The following is a 23,501-nucleotide window of genomic DNA, read 5'->3' as shown; positions in this document are numbered from 1 at the left end:
ATTGTTCCTTGAAGATTCAAGTAGTGTGTATTTTCTCCATTTTTTTATCCTTAATTATTGCCTCCTTACATAATGTTTATCATGTACGACATAGTCAATAAATATATTATGCCTAGCAATAAATGTTTCTCCATTGGTAAATAATTTAATAGGAACAAAAGCTAAGTACAAAATTTCCAAGATTTGCATGCAGGTCATTGGGATATAGAAAAAATATGCTAAAACCTCTATTTATTTTTAAAATAGCAAGGAAATAATAAAGCACTATGTTTTAACATGTCTTAATCTCAAAACATGATTCAAAAGGAAAATTTCATAGAATTAAATCATACATTAAAATGAATGATTATAAAGCGAATGCCCATGTGATCACAACTCAAATCAATAAACACAGTAATCCATAGTCTCCTATTATCTCCAGTTCAATTTTCACATTCTCAGTTACCTGTGGTCAAACACAGTTGGAAAATTGGTAGGTACAGTACAAATATGGTATATTAAAAGAGAGACCACATTCACATAAATTTTGTTACAGTAGATTGTTATAATTATTCTATTTTATTAGTAGTTATTGTTATTAATGTCTTACTTTGCCTAGTTTAAAAAGTTTATCATAGATATGTATGAGGTCTGACAAGTTCACGGACTCATCCTAGAACAAGAGCTGCATACCTCATTGCTGAATATCACTACGATCACCTTCCACGTATGCCCCTTGGGAAGCTATGCCCCCACAGCAGTGCCTAGTGCACCCTTCAAAGCAATTTTGGAACTCTTTCTGGAATGACCATCAGAACAGTTGGTGTAGATGGTCTGACAATTACGTTTGTGAACTTGCCACCACATGTTTATGTTGGCAGCACTGTACAAACAGTAAGGTTCTTTATCTTGGTATATCACATCTCACAGCTATGTTCGTGTGGCGGCTTCTTACTGAGTAGTGTTCATTATTGTTGTTGCCTGTTTTTGTATGCCATACAGTGATAACTCTGAAAGCCATTGCAGAAAAAGAGTTCCAGAATTTCCTTTGAAATGAGGCCTAGGCTCTTTTTTCCAAAGGGGAATACATCGAAGGTGACCATAATGATACTCAGCAATGAAGTATGTAGCACTTTTTCTAGGGTGAGTTAGTGAACTTAATGATCCAACCTCATGTGTTTGGGAAAAGCATAGTACTGTATACATAGGGTTTGCTACTATTCATGGCTTCAGGCGTCTGTTGGGGGTTCTTGGAATATATTCCACTCAGATGGGGAGGACTACTAAGTCCCATGGACAACATGCCAACATAATCCCCACCAATTACAACCTTATCTTTAGTCCCCAGAGGTCACTGCAATTGTGAATTTATATCTTACAATTTTTAATTGTTTTATTACTTTTGTTTAAATAGAATATTATTTAGCATTTTTCTCTTTTAAAACTAAATAATGGGATATAAATTTATTTGCCTTAATACCATATTTGTTTGAATCATCCATTTTGCAGTTGGATATAGTATTTCTTTTAATTGCTGTATATTAATTGCTATGTATTTAATTGCAGTATTGCATTACATGAATACACTACAATTTTTCTTAATTCATTCTACTCTTGATGGCATCTCCCTCCATATTTTGGCTATTATGAAGAATGGCACAGTGAAGATTTCTCACATGTGTATCCTGGTATCCAGGAATAAAATTCCTGGGTGATAATGTTTAAATATCTTCCAATAAGAGAAATTTCAGTTCTCCAGAATGGTTTGACCTATGTGCAAGCCCTTCACCAGCTATCAGGAGCTCCTCTGCCCTGGATCCTTGCTAACACTTGGAAATGTAACTCTACCTCCTGTCACTTACAAATATCAGTCTTTTTAATTTTAGCCATTCCTGCAAGTAGTATTTCATGTGATAGTAGTATCTTGCTGGGGTTTTAATTCTCATTTTTCTGCTTGCCAGGGGGATCAAGCACCCTTTCACACTCATAAGCCATTTGGAATCCCTTAGATGAAATAATTAAATTATCTTGCCCATTTTTATCCTGAATCATTCATATTTGCCTTATCCAAGATAATAGGTGATATGAACCCTTGTGATTTACATACACGATTCTATTTATTTAACATTCAAACATCTACCAACTCAAAATTCTATGCCAGTTTTTATCAAATTTATCTTATATTCAAACTTTTTCACTTATTTCATTGTGTATCTCTGATCTTTATTCCCTTTGCAGCTATTTTCTTCTTGCCAAAAAATAAAGTTTCTAAGTCTTCCTTAAATGTAGATCTGCCAGTGACAAAGTTTATTATTATTTTTCTTAATGTAAAGAGGTCTTTATTTTCTTTTCAGTCTAGAAAGATAAATCCATTGAGTGATAAACTGGCAGTTGTTTACTTAGGAATCACTTTTGTTGCTGCTATTTAGTCTGTTGAATTATCTTCTTGAAACAGCTATCTTAAAAGATATGTTTTACTTAATATCAAAACGTATTATACTTTTACTATTATGTATGTAGATTTGAATTTCTGTTAATTCATTATAGTTAAGATTTATAAATTTTCTTAAGTTTCTGGATAGATGGTTTTTTTTTTTATTAAATCATAGCTGTGTACCTTGATATGATCATGGGGCATCACACACTAGCTTCATAAACCGTTTGACACATTTTCATCACACTGGTTGCCATAGCCTTCCTGGCGTTTTTCAGTTATTGGGCTAAGACACTTATTGTCAATTATTTCTTCACACATTGTTTGCATCACCATTTTTCCCCCTCCTTTCTGTAACTCCGATTACAGTATAAATGAGTTAGTCTTTTTATTTTTTCTGCAGTCCCAACTATATTTCTTACCCTCTCTCTCAGATTTGCTTTTCCCTTTTTTTGTATCTCTGTGTGCCTTCTGACCTAGCCTCCCGGATTTTAGCTATCTGTTGTTTATTCTATTTGTAAACCCATCCATTCAATTTTCAACCTCAGTTATTGTATTATTCAGTTATAGAATTGTTTCTTCATCAAATCTGCTCTATTTTTATTATTTCTTGCATTTCTATGCTTATCTTTTGTTTATTTCAACTGAATTGTCTTTGTCCGATAATCTAGTGTCTCATGTCTGTTGTTTTACTGTGGGTCCTTCTTCTGGATGTGACACACACCCATCTTGTTCTTGAAAGGCTAAATTAATTGTAGAAAAATATTTACCCTAGAAAGATATTATCTTCTCCTATAGAGCATATTCCTTTACTTCTGTGAAGTGTGTGGGCCCCTCTGCCTTAAGGGCTACTTAATCCAAGTTCAGTGCTGGACGTTCTGTGTTACCCAGGAGGCCAACTCAGGACGACAGGCCATTTAAAAACCAGTCTGCTTAATTTCACCCTTCACCTTTGTTTGTGTACATTTATCATTTATAGTTTATAGTTTGAAGGGGTTTATCAAACAGCTCCTTTTATGTATCAGGGGAACTGGACTTTTTAAATCCCCTTGCTATGTAAGACCACAAAAATGCTAGCTTGGGTCAGTAACCGCTGCTTTGAATTACTAAATGCCTTCAGAGAAAACGAATTGGACCTAACCCCTGATGTGTTTTTCTTTTAATTTTCCTTAGATTCTGGCTTGGTAATTCTTCATTGTCTGGTTACAGACACATATAATATTGTTACAGACACATATCATATTGAGGATTTCTTAAGAGATGTTTTTTATATTTCATTCAGATTTTTCATATATCTTCAATAGGAAGTTGGCATAAGTTACCTAATTTATTATTTTTGAAAGCAGAAGGCTTTAGCTCTGTTAGTATTTATATATACAAATCTCTTACTTGTTCCCACGTGGTGATGATCATGTGTCACATAATGAATACAAACGTTTTAAGGGAAAAGGGAAAGTTTCACTCAAAAGAACTAATGATTTCAGAGTATTTCAAAATACTGCAACTGATGGTGGGCCAGATAATAAAAGTATTTTATAGGCCATTGTAAGGATTTGATTTTAAGAATTTTCTCTGAGTCAGTTCTAAGTTCTTGGAGGATACTGAGCAAAGAGATGACATGATCAGAGTTTTAGTTTTCTTCTCTGGATGTTGGAAAATTAAAATTGGATTTATCATAATTCTTAGTCACAAAAACATTATTAATTGGTTTATACATGAGCATATTTTGGTTATTTATGACATTAGTTATTTTTTAATAATGTTGTAAGCACTGATGCATAGACTGACAGGCAAGGTAAACTTTAGGACAATAACATTTATCTACCTGTGTGATCCTTCCCACATTCTATCCTCCTCTGAATGTTTTGTATATCATTACCATTGTTATTCTCTTCTATAAATTTATTAAACCTGTCTACACCCCTAAAGTGTCCATATTATTCTAGATGTTTAGCTTTAGAGAAGGACTGTCATGTCAGTGCGATCTTTGAGGTCTTACATTTTCTCTGCTTTATATTATAATGTTAAGATGCTTTAACAGTTTTAAGTGTTGCTTCATTTAATTGTGGTTTTCTTTGTTATATAGTATCTCATTGAGTGAGTATCACTGGTTATTTATCCACTTATGTGATGTGGACTGTTTCTATATTTTGCTATGGGAAATGGTTTTGTTATTAACATGGTTGTACATGGCACTTGGTGGACACATGCAATGGGGCATGTATGTGTGTGTGTATTTAACAGTGTGAAGGATGAGAAAGTTCATGTGTAAGAGATAATGCAAGCATTTTTCCAAGTGGTTGTACCATTTTGCAAGCCTATCGGTAATGTGCAAGAGACTTCATGTATCTATATATCTGCATTCCTCGTAACAATTGGTCCGGTTATACTTTTTAATCTTTGAATGGAACCAGTGTAAAATGGAAGCTCGCTGCCATTGTGGCCTGTGTCCTGTCTCTCCAAAGACGTGGCGTCTCTCCCTGCTGATCAATCATGTCTTTTCTTTCTCCCTGAAATGCTCATTCATGTGTTTTGCCCTTTTCTATGTTTAGCTTTCTATGAGTTTTGCTTTGGTAGACACATATAATATATTCTTTTCGCCAGTTCTTCACCAATGGCATGAATCATAAATATCTTATTCCTGTTTTTAATTTCTCTTTTCATTGACTACCACATGTTTTGGTTATTTAAAAGTTTTCAATATTATTATAGTCAAATTTTCAATTATATTTCAATTTTATCTTTTCTATTATATTTAATGATTTTCTTCGTGTTTGGTTTAGGAAATATTTTCCTACCCCAATAGTTAAAATAAATTTAACCACAATTTCTTTGAAGAATTTAAAATTTGATCTTTGTCGTTTGTCTCTAATTCATTTGGAATTTGTTTTTTTACGTATATAAATATATGCATAAAACGTGTGCATAACCATTTTATTGTCAGTTATTGAATAAAATGTTTTTCCTCTTCACTGATCTGATATGCTTGTTGCCACTATAACCGGGTCTATTCCATATCTTCTACTTACCAATTTATCTCTCATTGCATTAACACCATACTCTTTTAATCACTAAAGGTTTATAATTAGTTCTGATGTATTCTAGAACAAATCTTTTAGCTTTTTTTCTTTTTTAAATAATTGTAAAGCTTTTCTTGCCTTTATTTTTCATACAAATTTTGGAATTGTTTTATCATGTATATCATGCATCGTAGAAAATTCTGCAGAAATTTAATGGAAACCTAATTGAAATTTTAGATTCAGAATCAACTTCTTTATGCTACAAACTCTTCCTTATTTTTACTATGTAGGATTGTTTAGTTCCATTTAGTGCCCTTTAGTAATCTGATACAATTTCCCAGGCAGACAGCTTACCAACTTTTATTTTTAATATGCATTTTTAGGTACTTGGTGTTTTCTAATATCATTCATTGAGAATAATGTCTTCTTATGTTTCCTAGTTGGTTGCTAATAGAGAAAAACACAATTGGTTTTTTATGTTAATCTTGTATCTATCCATATAAATTCCTATATTTATTTTTTCTGTAGTAGCATTAGAGGTTTCTGTGAAAATTATATTTCATATAAATATAGTTCATTTCCTTCTGTTTAATCTTTATGGGTACAATGTATCTTTACTCTCTTATTGTATTTGCTGAAACATCAAATATAATGTTGAAAACAAAGCATTGATAATATCTTTTCCTTCATTCAAAAAAGCCACTTCAATATTTTCCCTAAAAGGATGTCTTTTTCATACAATATAAGTTGTATTTCTTAAGTATTAAGAGATATTTTTACCAATTTGTTTCTGCATCTGAGATGACTCTATATAAATTTTTGGCTTTTAACTTGTTAACGTGATGAATTCCATTAATAATTTTGGAATTATGGTTATTTTGGCTTTGTAGTGCTAGCTGGGCACTAGTCCCTATATTTAAGTCTTTGAAAGACTTTGTATAAAATTGAAATTATTTGTTGTTTGAAAGTGTGACAGATGTTACCTGTAAACCATTTAGAACTAATGGCTTTCTAAACTTTGTTTGCGTGTTTGCGTGTGTGTGTGTGTATGTGTGTGTCTGATGTTTGCTTTGGTTTGTACACTATTTGTGAAGAATTGTTATAATTTCTTCTTTTCCCAGGAGACTTTTAGCAGCCTATTTTTTTTAAAATTTCTAAATATGAAAGTATTTTTGAATTTTTGTTTCGCTATTAATTTCTAAGTTAATAGTATTGTGATTAATGAGCATAATACATACAATCGTTATTTTTTGCAGTGTTTTAAGGCTTTCTTTCCTTGCTGGTCAAGTAGATTATCATTTTGATAAATTTTTTTGTGCTTTTAAAAAAACTATATTAAATGTTGTTTACAGAATTTATAAGTATCAAACTTGTGTGTTCAAAATCCATGATATCTTTCTTCTTGATCTAACAGTTGAAAGAGATGTGTTAAAGTCTCTTATTATAGTGGCAGATTTAATTCCTACTTATGAAGTGTCCATTTTTACTGTATATACAGTAGGGCTTTCAGAGTTGACCACTTTCCTACATTGGTCACCTCCTTAAGTTGACGTAATTTTCATAGACCAGACATGAACCACATGTAAGCCTAGTTCCTTATGTTGACCACCTCCGTCTGTCGACCAGTTTGTTAGAGTTCCTTGGGTAGTCACCTTAAGTTCTATTAAGCATTACAAGGTATTTTACTACAGAAGTTCTATTATATTTTAGAAGGTATTTTAACAAATTTTTAGTTGTTTTGAAATTGTACATCTTGTTTAGTAATTTAATTGCTTTATTATGTAGTAAACTTCTTCATCCTTAGAAAAATATTTCTAAGTGGTATTATCTTGATTTGTATATTATCATATCACTCTGAGTGGTTCTATTAAAGGCTCTAAATAAGTATAACAATCTCTAAACCCAGAGTGTATCATCTTTTTCTATTTTGGGCCACTAAATTCTTTTGTCCAGGTCCCCTCCTTCTTTGGAATTGGAAACCATATTTAAATGCTACTTGGCCTATACAACGTTTGTTTGTGGATCTGCGATGAAGTGGGAGGATCTCAGGCGAGTTGCGGTAAGAACTAGTTTTATTTTTTCACCTGTTAGTTTCCTAAACTACTGCAAACATTAAGATGATATGGTGCATGGCTCTTTCAAAACATACTATTTCAGACCCTTTAATGGGGGTTGCGGGTATGGCTTGCTCAACTTTAAAAGTGATCAAAAAATAAGTATAATAATTGAGTTCCAATTCTTCCTTGAAAAATATGTAGACCTCACTGTTTACCTAAATTTATATTTAAATAATTGATTTCAGTGAATTCTCTATTTATCTAGATCAGTTTTATTTTGTAAGTCTAAGAGGCCTGAAAAAGTTATGGATAGTGAAAGTGTGTTTGATTTTACCTCCCAAATAGGATTCTTACCAGATGACAGTTTTCTAAGAGTCTATCAGCTTTACCCAACTCCCAAATATACTAAGATGCCTTCTAATAGGAGAATCACAAAGGAAAATAGCAGACATTCTATCAAAGTTGTAATTGACAATGATAAGCAGCATTCAATCCTCTAGACAGGTTTGGTTTAAGATCAAAGCTTCCTTCCATGTTCAATGTCTTAAAGATACAGTACCCCAAAATGTTCCAATTTAAAATGTTCATCTATAAAGTTAACATAAAAAGTTGAAGCAAAAATGATAGACCTGGCAGTCTTTCTCTTGCCTGACCCTTGGTACTATAAGAGCTACTTGAATCACTTTCTATAACTTTGAAATTCACAGTCCACAAATATTGAATGGCTGCTTTGGGGGGCAAAGTAGACTCCTATTTCCTCTGTTTCTTACCATCCTAAAAGGTAAATAAATATGTAGGCAGTTGCTTATAAAGGTCTTATTGTTCATCATTAGGCATAAAATGTTGATGGTGGCTGTAAGAAAAATATAACTTTGTAATTTACCATTTCAAAGCAATCTTACATCTGTGTCAGAGGCCCTGTGCCCACTCCATCAGCTTTAGCCTTCACAGCCCTTGTAACATTTTCAGAACTATGATCTTGAGGTAAAGACACCTATATCAACTCCTTGTGTTATCTTTCTTGTTGACAATTTTATGGAAAAACCATAAGAGAACACAAAATGAAACACTAGAGCATTTCCCATGTGACTAACAAGATGGTGGGATTTAATCCTGAGGAACAGGTGGAGTATGCAGAGGCCTGCCTGATCCTAGCCAACCCCCTGAGTAGTGACCCGCAGGCTGAAGACATCTCAAACGTCATGAGGTAAGAGCTGGCATTGCGTTTTGTACGATCCAGTACTCGTCTTTTTCTTTCCTTTTCCTTTCTTTTCTATTTTTTCTTTTCTCTCCTTTTTATTTTTAATTTTTTTATTTCAGAATATTACAGTGATACAAACATTTTGGTTACATAACTTCTTTTGTACAGTTTGATTTAAAGCTCTACACGTGTCCCTCAGCCACACAGTGTGCATTCTACCCATTAGGTGTTTATTTACCTAACTCATCCTCCCCCTGTCACCGGCTTGATTTCTGAAGAGTGTTATTTCTGTATGTGCACATTAGTGTTGATCAATTTGTTCCAATTTAATAGTGAGTACACATGGCATTTGTTTTTCCATTCTTATGATACTTTGCTTAGAAGTATCATTAGTTGACCACTTTTTTTTTTTTTTTGTGGCTGAATAGTACCCTGTGGCATATATATGCCACATTTTATTAATCCACTGTTGTATTGATGTCCACTTGGGTTGTTTCCACATTTTTTTCTATTTCTTTTAAATTAAAGCCAGTGTTTAGGACCAAACAGGAAGAGATTCCATCTATTACAGCATTAGGTTAACCACATTTCATGTTTCTGCCTATTATTTTGCTTCCACCCCACGACTGCAGATGGCTCAAAGGAAGTGAAAATAGAGCATCCTGAGTATGTGTGTGCTTCTCTGTATGCCTCTCTGAAGTTTCACATGGATGAGCGTCATCCAAAATTAAAAAGCAGGCATACAAATACCTGATTATTGTTCAGATAGCACCTCTATAACTAAAATACTCTCCTCCTCAAAAATAAAGTTGCAATCTGTGAACCCTATTAATACACTTTATTTGCTGGGGTTTTTCTCCATTAGTTCTGGTGAAAAATTATGTGTGGTTCAGTAAGATGTGCTTGTGAACCTCTGTGATTATTTACAAGTTGGTTAGAGTTAGTGTTGCCATCTTTAACTGTGAACTATCAATAAGCAGGAACTTGATTTGCAGTAAAGGAAATTCAGCTACCACTGTGATGACAATGGCATCAACATCACGCCTAATTCAGATGGACTTCTGGTCCTCGGAGCAAAATAAATACACATAGCTGGACCTGATGCTATCTGCAGCAAGAAACAGCTAGGAATGTTTGCCATACATAATACAACAAATATGAGATGGAGTTTAGTTTTGTAATTCATAAATTGAGAAAGTTGAATTAGTCTGTGAGCTATTTTAAGTAATAGACAAAAATTATATTTTTATTTTTTCCCATAATTATTGTATTTGGGTTTAATGGCTAACACATATGAAACTGTTTATTTCCTCCTCAAGAATTGTTCCCACAAGCCCATGTGTTTCTAATACCATGGGATGACCTTTCTGTAGATTTGGTTTATGAAGTCCCTGAAACAATAACACTCTTCTGTGTATGGTGGTACACATATATTTTTAGAAAACAACATAAAAATAGACAATATGTGGAGTCTTTTGACATTTGCCTACACATCAATTTAATTCTGAATTGAATTATATTAGAGCTATTTGAATATGACATATCACTAATGCGCCTATTTGTGGTTTGTGTAGGGTCCTCTCTATTAAGAACTATAACCCTAAGACCAGAGTCATCATACAGATACTTCAATCCCATAATAAGGTATTGTAACATTCCAGCATATCCATTCTCCTCTTTTAGTCCAATAAGCTAGATGAAGCTTATTACTGCTTTTTGTTATTTTGAGACAGAGTCTCACTATGTCACCCTTCGTAGAGTGCCATGGCATCACAACTCATAGCAACCTCAAACTCTTGGGCTTAAGCAATTCTCTTGCCTCAGCCTCCCAAGTAGGTGCATGCCACAACACCCAGCTATTTTTTGTTACAGTTGTCATTGTTGTTTTAGTTGGCCTGGGCCGAATTTTAACCTGCCACCCTCAATGTACATGGCTGGCGCTGTAATCATTGTGCTATAGGTGCTGAGCCTGAACCTTATTACTATTTAATGAATCAATAAATTAAAAGTGTTTCTCATTCTTAGGTAAATTTGGAGTCTCATTGAGATTGTTAACCACTTAAGAATACCAATTAGGGAAAGAATTAGGGATCTAAGACATTTAACGTGATTTTGCTACTTATTTTTTTTAATGGCTTCACTTGATTGCTAGCCACTTTCAAATATAGCAGAACCTCTGTAAGTTGACCACCCAAGGATTGTAACAAACTGGCCAACATACAGAGGTGGTCAGCATAAGGAATTAGGCCTACTGTGCTGATACATACCTGTGCATGTGCCGTCTATGAAAATTAGGTAAATTTAAGGAGGTAGTCAATGTAGGGTGGTGGTCAGCAATGGAGGTTCTACCGTACTGCATTTGATCTTATCACTGCCATTGACCTGGGCACCACTTTTGTGCCTGAATAAGGAACAAATGATTTCAAGTAGATTAAATGAAAGAATGATATCCATCCAAAAGAGCCTTCTCCATGAATGTTCATTCCTAATCCTTGATCTGCTTCCTACTATGAAACAGGTTTATCTGCCAAAGATTCCCACCTGGAACTGGAGTATTGGAGACAACATTATCTGCTTTGCTGAATTAAAGCTTGGTTTTATTGCCCAAGGCTGTTTGGTGCCAGGCTTGTGCACCTTGCTAACATCTCTATTTGTTGAGCAAAACAAAAAGGTAACCTTAAAAATTGATGTTCCATCTTGGCTCTCTCTTCATATGTCACATATTGGGATCAGAAATTGAGAAAAGCAAAAAGGTCTGAAGAGATAGGATTTAACTTCTGTTTCAGCTGGGAAGGAATTGAAAGATATAGAATAAATAAGTCCCAAGGCCTTATTGATCCTAAAGTAGTCATTTATTTTATTCTTACCTAAAATTATTTATGCAAGATACTATAACTCTGCTTCCTACCTGCACTTTAGGATGTCAGGAATAAGAATACATTTGTAAAGGTGGAAATATTCTGAGTTATTGAAAGTAGAAATATAAATAAAAGTTGCATTATGAATGAAGTCATATATTTAAATATAAATTAAATACAAAATAATAATTGACATAATAATAAAAATTATTTCTATTTGATTAAATAGAAATAGTAATATAAATAATAATTAAAATCTAATTTTCCAGGTTATTTTAGGGATGTTCCATGAATTACTAATAACTGTAGCCACATATTAAGTATCTATTGTGTTGTTTTTCTTGTCAATAATATTTCCAGGTTGTTTCCCAGCAATAGGTTGTTGAACCTAGCTAAACATGACCGTACGGTACAGAAGTGAGCAGCAGAGCTGGAATTGTGTGATCCACTATGACCTATTCCCCTGGTGTTAGATATCTACTTGCAATCTCCCACATCACGTTTTTCTGTACCTTTGTCTGAGATGAAATAAGAGACTCAAACCAATAATTGGGGTAAATTTGTATAGCTCAAAATGTGGTCTTCCAAATGCCATTGCCATGAAATGCTCCAGGAAAGGTATTGTTACCCATGTAACAAACTATTGACTTCCTTGTCTAAAGCCCTTCCAGGGAGTGACCTTCATCTCCATTTAATTCTGAATCTATATTTGCCTTTTCATACACTTGACTTCCTTTCTGGCAACTCTTTGCACTTGCTTTTTTTTTTTTTTTTTTGTAGAGACAGAGTCTCACTGTACTGCCCTCGGGTAGAGTGCCGTGGCGTCACACGGCTCACAGCAACCTCTAACTCTTGGGCTTACGCGATTCTCTTGCCTCAGCCTCCCGAGCAGCTGGGACTACAGGCGCCTGCCACAACGCCCGGCTATTTTTTTGTTGCAGTTTGGCCGGGGCTGGGTTTGAACCCACCACCCTCGGCATATGGGGCCGGCGCCCCACTCACTGAGCCACAGGCGCCGCCCTGCACTTGCTTTTTTAAAATTATTATTGTTTGGGATTCAAACAATAATTTGTGAGGGTAAAAAGAGTTAGGGTACACTGATTTCTTTTGTTAGGTAAGTCCCTCTTATAATTGTATCCTACCCCTAAGAAGTGTACCATATACAATGACCCTCATCACCCTCCTGCCTCCACTTTCCCTGCACCCTTATTCCCCTATGCCCCCTTGTATTAGATCATCTACTACCTTCATATTAGAATTGAGTACATTGGATTCTCGCTTCTCCATTCCTTACTAAGAAGAAATGTGTTCTACTTTACTAAGAAGAAATGTGTTCTACCCCAATCCAGGTCTATACAAAAGATGTAGAGTCTCCACCTCTTTTAATGACTGAATAGTGTTCCAAGGTATGCATATACCAGAGCATGTTAATCTGGGTTGGTGGGCATTCAGGCTGTTTCCATATTTTGCTGATTGTAAATTGAGCTGCAATAGTCTAGTGCAAATGTCCTTATGATAAAAGGATATTTTTTCTTCTGGGTAGATCAGTATTAGGATTGCAGGATCAAATGGGAGGTCTAATTTGAGTTCTTTGAAGATTCTCCATACTTCCTTCCAAAGTGGTTGTATTAGTTTTCAGTCCCACCAACAGTGTAAGTGTTCCCTTCTCTCCATATCTGCAGTTTGAGATTTTGTGATGTGGGCCATTCTCACAGGGGTTAGGTGATATCTCAGGGTGGTTTTTATTTGCATTTCTCTGATGATTAGGGACAATGAGCAGTTTTTCCTGTTTGTTAGCCATTCGTCTGTCTTCTTCTTCTTCTTCTTCTTCTTCTTCTTCTTCTTCTTCTTCTTCTTCTTCTTCTTCTTCTTCTTCTTCTTCTCCTCCTCCTCCTCCTCCTCCTCCTCCTCCTCCTTCTTCCTCCTCTTCCTCCTCTTCCTCTTCCCCTTCCCTTTCCCCTTCCCCTTCTCCTTCTTCTCCTTCTTCTCCTTCTTCTCCTTTCTTCTTTCTTCTTCTTCTCTTTTTTTTTTTTTGCAGTTTTTGACCAGTGCTTGAACCCACCACCTCCAGCATATGGGGCTGGCGCCTTACTCCTTTGAGCCAAAGGTGCCACCCCTCTGTCTTCTTTAGAGAAGGTTCTGTTCATCTCTCTTTCTCAGTGATATATGGGATTGTTGGCTGGTTTTGTGTGTGTGTGTGTGTGTGTGTGTGTGTGTGTGTGTGTGTGTGTGAGACAGAGTCTCACTATGTCGCTCTTGGTAGAGTGCTGTGGAATCACAGCTCACAGCAACCTTAAACTCTTGGGCTTAAGTGATTCTCTTGCCTCAGCCTCCCATGTAGCTGGGACTATAGGTGCCCGGCACAATGCCTGGCTATTTTTTGTTGTAGTTGTCATTGTTTAGCAAGCCCTGGCCAGATTTGAACACACCAGACCAGGTGTACGCGGCTGGCACCCTAACCATTGAGCAATGGACTCTGAGCCTGTTGGCTTTTTTTGTTGTTGTTTAATTTGAGTTTTCTAGTTCTAGCTTGATCCTAGTTATCAAGCTTTTGCCCAATTCATAATATGCAAATATCTTTTCGCATTCTGAAGGTTGTCTGCTTTGGTTGTTGTTTCCTTAGCTGAACAGAGTTTTTCAGTTTACTTCAGTCCCATTTATTTATTTTTGCCATTGCAATTGCTACAGAAGTCTTCTTCATAAAACCTTTCCCCAGGCTAATATCTTCAAGTGTTTTCCCCACACATTCTTCATGGATTTTTATTATTTTATGCCTTAGATTCAAAACTTTTATCCATCTTGAATCAATTTTTGTAAGTGATAAGAGGTGTGGGTCCAGTTTCAGCCTTTTAGATGTGGTTATCCAGCTCTCGCAACACCATTTATGGAATAGATATTCTTTTCCCCAGTATATATTCTTGTTTGGTTTATCAAAGATCAATTGACTGTAAGATGTTAGTTTCATCTCATGGTTTTCTATTCAGTTCCAAATGTCCATGTCTCTATTTTTGTGCCAATACCATGCTGTTTTCATCACTATGGCCTTGTAGAATAGCAGAAAGTCTGGTAGGGTGATACCCCTGGCTTTGTTTTTATTACTAAGAATAGCCTTGGCCATACAGGATTTTTTTCTGGCTCCATAGAAAATGCAGAATTATTTTTTCTAAGTCTTTAAAGTATGATGATGGTATTTTAATGGCGATTGCTTTGGGTAGTACAGATATTTTCACAATGTTGATTCTTTCCACCCATGAACATGGTATATTCTTCCATTTTTTTCTTAGGGTTTTATAATTTTCTTATATAGGTCCTTCACCTCTTTCGTTATATATATTCCTAGGTATTTTTTTCTTTCTTTTTCTTTCTTTCTTTCTTTTTTTTTTTTGAAGTTCCTGTGAAGAGAATTGTGTCCTTAATTAGCTTCACATCTTGGCTGTTATATATTGAGTATATCCTGAGACATTACTGTATTTTTTTTTTTATCACTTCCAGGAGTCTTTGGCATTCTCTAACTATATGATCGTATCGTTGGCAAAGAGTGATAGTCTGACCTCCTCTTCCCCCATTTGGATGCTTTTTATTTCCTTCTCTCATCTGATTGTATTGGCTAAAATTTCCAGCACTATGTTGAATAGTAGTGGCGATAGAGGACAACCTTTTCTGGTTCCAGTTCTAAGTGGAAAAGCTTTCAGTTTAATACCATTCAGTATAATATTAGCTATGGGTTTGTCATAGATGGCTTTGATCAGTTTTAAAAATGTATCACTTTTGCCTATATTCTTAAGTGTTCTAGATAGCAAAAGGATGCTGTAGCAGTGCCATAGCTCAGTGGGTAGGGTGCTGGCCACATACACCGAGCCTGACAGGTTCAAACCCAGCCTGGGGGCTGCTAAAACAACAATGACAACCGCAACAACAACAAAAAAATAGCTGGGTGTTGTGGCGGGTGCCTATAGTACCAGCTACTTGGGAGGCTCAGACAAGAGAATCCCTTAAACCCAAGAGTTTGAGCTTGCTGCTGTGAGCTGTGATGCTATGGCACTCTACCCAGGGCAACAGCTTGATACTATCTCAAAAAAAAAAAAAAAAAAAAAGAAAGAAAAGAAAAAGATGCTGAATATTATTGAATGCTTTTTCTGCATCTATTGAGAGGATCATATGGTCTTTATTTTTGCTTCTGTTGAGATTGTGAATTACATTTATGGGCATGTGTATGCTATATCAGCCTTGCATCCCTGGGAAGAAATCTACTTGAACATGATGTATGATTTTTTTTAATGTGTAGCTGTAATCTATTGGCTAGGATTTTATTGAGAATTTTTGCCTCTATATTCATGAATCAAATTGGTTTGAAGTTCTCCTTTTTAATTTTTTTTTTTTCCTGATTTTGGTATCATGGTGATGTTTGTTTCATAGAATGTGTTGGGGGAGGATTCTTTCCTTCTTAATTTTTTTGGAATAATTGCTAAAGTATGGGCTTAAGCTATTCTTTGAAGGTTTGATAGAATTCTGGTATGAAGCTATCTGGACCAAGGCCTTTTTTTGTTGAGAGATTTTTTATGGTTTCTTTGATCTCAGTTCTTGAAGTAGGTCTGTTCAACAGATCTATTTCTTCTTATTTAAGTCTAGGGAGAGGATGTGATTCCAGATATTGATCCTTTTCCTCCATGTTGTCAAATTTCTGAGCATAGTTTCTTGTAGTATTCAGAGATGATCTCTGGTATCTCTGTGGCGTCTGTTGTTATTTCCCCTTTATCATTTCTGATTGAGGTTATTAGAGATTTTACTTTTCTGTTTTAAGTTAATGTTAACAAATGTTTATCAATTTTTTAATTTTTTTCAAGAAACCAACCTTTTATTAATTTTCTGAATGATTCTTTTGTTTTCAGTTCCATTAATCTCTGATTTAATTTTGGCTATTTCTTTTCTTCTGCTGGGTTTGGGATTAGATTGTCCTTCTTCCAATTTCATAAGATGGTTCATGAGTTTGTTGCTGTGCTCTCTTTCTGTTTTTTGAATGCAAGCATCTAATGCAATAAATTTGTCTCTTAAGACTGTTTTGCTATATCCCATAGGTTTTGATAACTTGTGTCTTCATTGTTGTTATGTCTGAAGAATTTAAAAATTTCCTCTTTTATCTCTTTCTGAACCCAACTATCCTTCAGCCTAAGGTTGCTTAATTTCCTGCCTTATGTGGGGATGAATGTTCTGCTAGAGTTGAGTTCCACCTTTATTGCCTTGTGGTCTGAGTGGTACAAGGTATAATTCCTATTGTTTTACTTTTGCTGAGGTTTGATTTGTATCCTAGGATGTGATCTATGTTGGAGAATGTTCTATGGGATAATGAGAATAGTGTATATTCTTTAGCTTGGGATAGAGTTGTATATGTCTATTAATCCTATTTGTTCTAGGGTCACATTTATGTCCTTTGTATCTTTGCTTATTTTCTTTTAGAGGATCTTTCTAGTTCTTCCAGAGGGGTATTAAGGTCTCTGGCTATTAGGGTGATAGGAGATACCATATTACTCAGACCAATCAAGGTCTGTTTCATAAATCTGGGAGTATTTAAGTTGGGGCATAATTATTTAAAATTGAAATGTCTTCTTGTTGTATTGTTCCCTTGACCAGTATAAAGTGTCCATCTTTGTCTTTCTTAACTTTAGTAGCTTTAAATCTGCTTATATCTGAAAATGAGTTTGCAACTCGTCCTTTCCTCTGATATCTATTTGCTTGAAATACTGTTTTTCATCCCTTAACCTTGAGTTTCAATTTGTCCTTCAAGGCTACATGCATTTCTTGGAGACAGCATATGGATGGCTTGTGGTTTTGATCTAATCAGCCAGCCCATGCCTCTTCAGTTGAGAGAATTGATAAGTGTGGTGGAATTTATTTATTTTAGTTTGTGAAAGTCGATTCTGTAGTTTTATCCTTTGCACCTTTGTGGAAGCTAAGTTTTGACCTTTAGCTCCTGGATGTTTACTTTGCTGGTGGCCCATTATGATGGTCATTGTTGAGAATTAGTCTAAGTATTTCCTGTAGAGCTGGTCTTGTTGTGGTGAATTTCCTCAGTGCTTGTATATCTGCAAAAGATTTGATTTCTCCATCAATTTCAAAGCTTAGTTTAGCAGGATACAGAATTCTGGGCTGAAAGTTGTTTTGTTTAAGAATGTTGAAGGTAGATGACCTTACTTTTCTGGCTTAGAAGTTTTCAGTTGAAAAGTCTACTGTCATCCTAATGGCTCAGTAGATCAGTTGGCACTTACTCCTGGCTGCTTGCAGAATTTTTTCTTTCATCTTGACTTTGGACAGGTTCATTATAATGTGTCTTGGAGAAGTTCTGTTTGAGTTGAAATGACTCAGGTTTCAATATCCATCTAAAAGGAATGTGTCAGGATATTTGGCAAAATTTGGCAAGTTTTCATTTATGATAGTCTCCAGGAAGGTTTCCATTCCTTTGGGATAATCTTATTCCCTTTCAGGGATCCCTGTTATTTGTACATTTGAGCGCTTCATGGAGTTTTGTAGTTCTCTCATTTCCTATTCCACGTTCTCTCTCTTCTTTTCTGCTTCTTTAGCTACCTGGATTAACTCAAAAACTTTATCCTCTAGCTCTGAGGTTCTTTGTTCTCCATGCTCTAATCTGTTTTTGACACTTTCTACTGCATCTTTACATTCCCTGATTGTCTCCTTCATTTCCTTAAGCTCTGCTATGTCCTTCCTATATTCTACTTATCTCTTGTCTGACTTTTGGTTCTGTCCTTCTGTTTTCTCATCTATGCCTTTTATTACCTTTTCATTCATGTTTTAAATTCCCATTCTGTCAAGTCCATTAATTCTGTTTTGGTTTTTCATGTTGCCTGATTTTTTCTATTTGTTATTTCTCATGTGTGCTTTCTTTTTAGTTCACCTATTTGTCCTCCTTTTTTATTCTCACTTCCTCTTTTGCTTCAAATTTTCTTATCTCAGCTTAGGTCTTTAACTGGCCTCTTGGTATAAGGTCAAAATGAAGAGAAGGATAAAGAGCAAGCAGGGAGAAACAAGAGAAAGATAAAGAAAAAAGAAGGAAAGAAAAAAGAGAAGGAAGATGAAATAAAACATTGAGAAACAGGAGAGAAGGAGGACAACGAGAGAGAATTGGAGTAATAAAAGAAATGGTATTGATCGGCACAGTGCTAAGGCCATGCCTGTGTATTAAGGATTTTGAGGGGCTGGGCTAGGTGGGTTTCTCAAAATCAGATACTCCTTACCAGCCTGAGAAAATACAGACTCTTATTCTCCCCCAAACAGGAGGAGAAATAGAAGAGCAAAAACAAAAAATAAGAAGGAAAAAATAAATAAAAATGAAAAAGAAATAGAAAAATTCTACAGTGTGGGCTTGCCAAAACTGTCTTCCCATGATCAAAGGTATAAAGGCTCCCTAGACCATTATCTCTTAGCCTCCTTGATCCAGACTACTTCCCCTACCTCCCTGCTAGACCACAGCTGTGTCACCCAACTCTCACTGAAAAAAAGTAAAAAAGAAGAAGGAAAATATAATAAAAATAAAATAAGAAGAGATAAAGGAATTTAAAAATACAGTTTTATCAAATAAAGGAAAAAGAAGGCAGAGGAAAGTGAAAAAAAAAGAAGAAAGACCAAAGAAAGGAGGGAATATCTTACCTGCTGCATGAGTGATTTATGTGAGAAAGATGATAAAAGTAGAAAAGTCTCAATTAAAAGAGAGAATAGAGAAGAGTGAAATAGAGAGAATAAATTATGCTAAAGTAACATAACCAAAAACAGTAACTCTTTTTTTTTTTTTTATTGTTGGGGATTCATTGAGGGTACAATAAGCCAGGTTACACTGATTGCAATTGTTAGGTAAAGTCCCTCTTGCAATCATGTCTTGCCCCCATAAAGTGTGACACACACCAAGGCCCCACCCCCCTCCCTCCGTTAATGGAAGTAAAAATGGAAGTTAAGAATAGAACCAACCAAACAGATTAGCAAAACCACAACACAACACAACAAAACAAAACAAACAAAAAAATCTTAAATAGCCAAAAATAGCAAAAACCTCAACAACTTAGAAAAGAATTACTAAAAAAGAAAAAAAGACAAAAGGAAGGGACCAACTTTAATAATATATATGTTGCAAAATGTTGCCAGGACACCAGGTGGCACTGTCATTTTTTAGGAAATGGAAAACACAGCTCGTAACCTTTATGGTCCTTATTCCTAACTTAGTTGTCCTCATTGATTGCCTAATTGTTTCCTCAGGATTCAGATCCCAACCCATTGGGATCTTAAAGCTCACAAGAATCCATCAGAGTCAGGTTTCACAATACCCACTGACAACAGTTCCCATTGAAAGTGGGAGTCACTCAGCCTATCCCAAGGTCTGATCCTGACAGATGGAACTAAGACATCTATGCTTTAGGCCCCTGGTAATAGACCCAACCCCACGACCTCCTCATGACCTCCCCACAATGGTGACCCCCTGGCAGCTGTGACCTTTCCAGTATGCCTGCCTCACTAGCCACCAAACCAATGGCAAATACATTCCAACCGGTACTCAAATCTGGCTGCTGTATACTGTTTCAGTCTGCTTACACCTTCAAGCTTTCCACTCAATGCACAGCTTCCCTCACAAACCAAAAGCTACAGAAAGACTTCCCCTGTCTCTGGACCTTTGTGGGGAGTCTGGCCATTTCCACAGGCTTCCAGTCACTTACCTAAAGAGTCAGCTCACAACTGCTCTAGATCACACACTGTCTTCTGCACACAAGCACCTCACTGGGCTCCCTGAGCTGTGTCTCTGGGTAAGGTCCCCGTGCCAGGTATGGCAGGGTTCTCTTTCTTTCCCCAGTCATACTAGGAGAGCTCAGCCAACAATCTTCTCGTCCCATCTTGCTCCACCCCCTAGGCATCTTTCTTTGCACTTTCTTTCCTCTGTTCAATGTGAAATTTTTGCATCTTTTCCTGTTACTTCTCTGATGCTGTTAAGGAAAAGCAACAGGGGTGAAAGATATTCTGGTCAGAAAAATGGTAACTGGAGCAAATAATTCTTCTGTAATTCTCTCTGTGAATGTAAAGAGGTACAATTTATCGATTAAAATAAATATCCACCAGGCAGTAGAGAAAGAGCCTTTCCGGCACTGTGCACAGTTTTACCTGCCTTTAGTGGTCTGTGTGGATGGCCTCTAGGAAGAGGCCTATGGGGAAACAGTCTTTGTATGTATCGATGCTTAGAAAGTGGTAGAGGATATCTCTGTTGTGAAAACTGTGGACTTACAACTCTGTGTGAAGACTGCCTCCTTCATGGAAATATAGAAGGTAGAGACATAAAACTATTCCTATTATATTTTTCTATTCTTAAATTTAGAGTTGGAACCATCTCACTGAAGATGGTCACCTACCATTATTTGTCTAAGATGGCTTTTGGAATCTAGACATTGAGATATCTGTGGTCTACATAATGTTTTTTTAAGTGTTTTTAATAAAGTCAAAAACCTACTTTCAGAAACCCTAAAAAACTGTTGACTTCATTTTATTTATTTATTTATTTTTTTTAATTTATTTCTTTTTATTGTTGGGGATTCATTGAGGGTACAATAAGCCAGGTTACACTGATTGCAATTGTTAGGTAAAGTCCCTCTTGCAATCATGTCTTGCCCCCATAAAGTGTGACACACACCAAGGCCCCACCCCCTCCCTCCTTCCCTCTTTCATTTTAATGACTAAATCTCTTCAGCTTTATGTCCTGTTTTTCTCAGATTAGGCACTTAGTTTCTCTGGCTCCTAGTTTCCCCATCTATAAAATGGTAATTGTTAATCTTATAACCTGATTTTTCCAAGTATTAATGTTTGTAAAACATCTGAGTACAAATTATAGCTTGAAAACATTTCTGGTTGTTTCTAGGTTCACAGAACTGTTTTAAACTTAAATTTAGATTAGCTCTAATCCAACTGGTTTATTTGAACTTCTAAATTTTTCTATCCAAAGTCCATTTTATCCTTCTGTTGTCCTTTCTGATATTTTAAAAACCATCCTGAGAAGTCTTCTTCATCTCCATAGTTATCATTTTTTACTCTTTCAAAAACTGAAACAGTTGGAATCACTAATCTAATTTCTTCACTAACTGAAATTTATCTAGAGGTGTGAACTAACCCAGTAGGGAAACCCTTTGCATAAGAGAAATTTAAGAAAGTGGGTAAAGGCAAGGGATTCCACTGCATCTTGTTGGTGGGGGTGGGCCATGATTTGTCTGAAATGGTGGTTCTTTTTAGGAGGGCAGAATTGTTTATTAGTTTGTGTGTTTGTTTTTGTTTTGTTTTTTCCAAAATCACATGACAACTGTATGAGAAGAATTTCTGAGCCAAGCATAACTTTGCCCAGCAACAGTGCCCCAGAAAGTTTGGAAATTCTAAGCTATCCTCTGCAATTATGGGCTGTAAGGAGCCTATGGGCTATAGCAGAGCAGTGTGGTGGCAATGCTCATGGCAGCAGGTGGGGCAGAATGTGATGAGGACCTTACACAAATGTCAGAAATGGGTCTCCCTGTTGGGCCTCATTAGCTTTTTCAAAAATATCCTCCTCACTTCACAGCTCTCATTTGCCTAGAAACCTGCTGTTGCCTGGGATTTCTGCATTCTCACCTCTATTGATCAGGATGGCTCTTTAAGTTCTTTTGTCCCTTTGAAGGATGCTGAAACTGTGCAGAAGTCATGAGTATTTTTTTTTCCTTTGAGGTATACGGTTAGTATAAAATGAAAATGTTTTAAAAGCAATTTTGAACAGCCATATCCAAAGAGAGACAACTTAGACTCCATGTTATTCATCCCACATTATTTTCAATTTCTCAAAACACAGTCTACCCTGCCAAAATTGGGACTGGGAAATAGAGAATTCTCATTTCCAGTAAGAAAACTTGGGATGCCATCTGGAATGAAACTAATTCATGAGGTGTTCACCTCATCCTGAACTCTTTAGTAAAAATAGCTGAGCTAGTATTAGAGTTTTAGTTCTTACTATAATGTTCTCCACTTATGTACTAGAATAAATCTCCTTTTTATGACCTAACTGTAATAGAAACTAGTTTGCTGTTTAACAGAATACACAATCTGATTTATAACATCCTGTCTTTTGAGTCACTGGGCTTCTTGTGGCACAATTGTGTATTCCAGATTTTCCCCAAAAAGTCCTGGAAAAAACATTTCTTGAATGGCATGAAGAACAAAATTTTGACTCAACGTCTCTCAGATGACTTTGTTGGAATGAGTTTTCCTGAAGTTGCCCGGTAAGTTGAATAAAATCCTTTTCTCATTCTTCAAACAACAATGTTCTTCAAGGGTTCATTGTAGTCCAGGCTCCATTATAAAATGCCAAAGACACCAGAATGAATAATTCATAGTCCCTGTAGCTTAGAAGTTTGCAGTCTGTGTGGGACAATTTTATCTCTGCCGCAGTTGGCACACTGGTCATCAGTTACTTCCAGTGATTGACTTATAAGTGAAAATTACTTGTGTGGGTGTTCTTTCCTCTGCTAAGACCCTGATTTGCTCCCAGGCACAGAGCAAAAAGTGTTAGTCATGTTCTTGCTCACTGGCACCCTGCTATTCTTTTCTTCCTTACAACTCCTTTTCTTCCTTTCCAGACTCTGCTTTGTGAAGATGCACCTCATGCTAATAGCCATCGAACACAAATCCTTCATTCAGGGTGGTTACTGGTACCAAAGAAACTTCTTATCTCTTCAGTTTATTTTTAGTGGAATATTTACAATTAAATCTTTTTTTTTCCAGAAATATAGCCATAGTTAAGCTTTTTGTCACTTGCTGAGAGCCAGGCTCCTGCCCATGCATTCAGGAATGCATTCAGTGCTGTCTCTGTCAACTGGGGTTACAATGATCACCCCAACCAGCAATAACTTTGTTTTTGTGCCCGTGAACCCATGCCAGTTCTCTCTCACAAGC

The 23,501-nt window shown here is 35.9% G+C and overlaps 1 protein-coding gene across 1 annotated transcript in view; it reads left to right on the top strand.

Moving 5' to 3' along the window:
• The window catches only part of KCNU1 (potassium calcium-activated channel subfamily U member 1), a 227,634-nt gene that overhangs the window by 65,969 nt on the left and 138,164 nt on the right, over window positions 1-23,501 (top strand). Inside the window, exons 11-16 of the mRNA XM_053578834.1 lie at window positions 7,387-7,492; window positions 8,615-8,697; window positions 10,266-10,335; window positions 11,210-11,362; window positions 22,716-22,828; window positions 23,186-23,257. Coding sequence (XP_053434809.1) covers window positions 7,387-7,492; window positions 8,615-8,697; window positions 10,266-10,335; window positions 11,210-11,362; window positions 22,716-22,828; window positions 23,186-23,257 — 597 coding nt within the window. The remainder of the gene's footprint in view (window positions 1-7,386; window positions 7,493-8,614; window positions 8,698-10,265; window positions 10,336-11,209; window positions 11,363-22,715; window positions 22,829-23,185; window positions 23,258-23,501) is intronic.

Source organism: Nycticebus coucang, chromosome 24 (assembly GCF_027406575.1).
Source record: "Nycticebus coucang isolate mNycCou1 chromosome 24, mNycCou1.pri, whole genome shotgun sequence".
NCBI lineage: Eukaryota > Metazoa > Chordata > Mammalia > Primates > Lorisidae > Nycticebus > Nycticebus coucang.
This window is presented reverse-complemented; position numbering and strand designations above follow the sequence as displayed.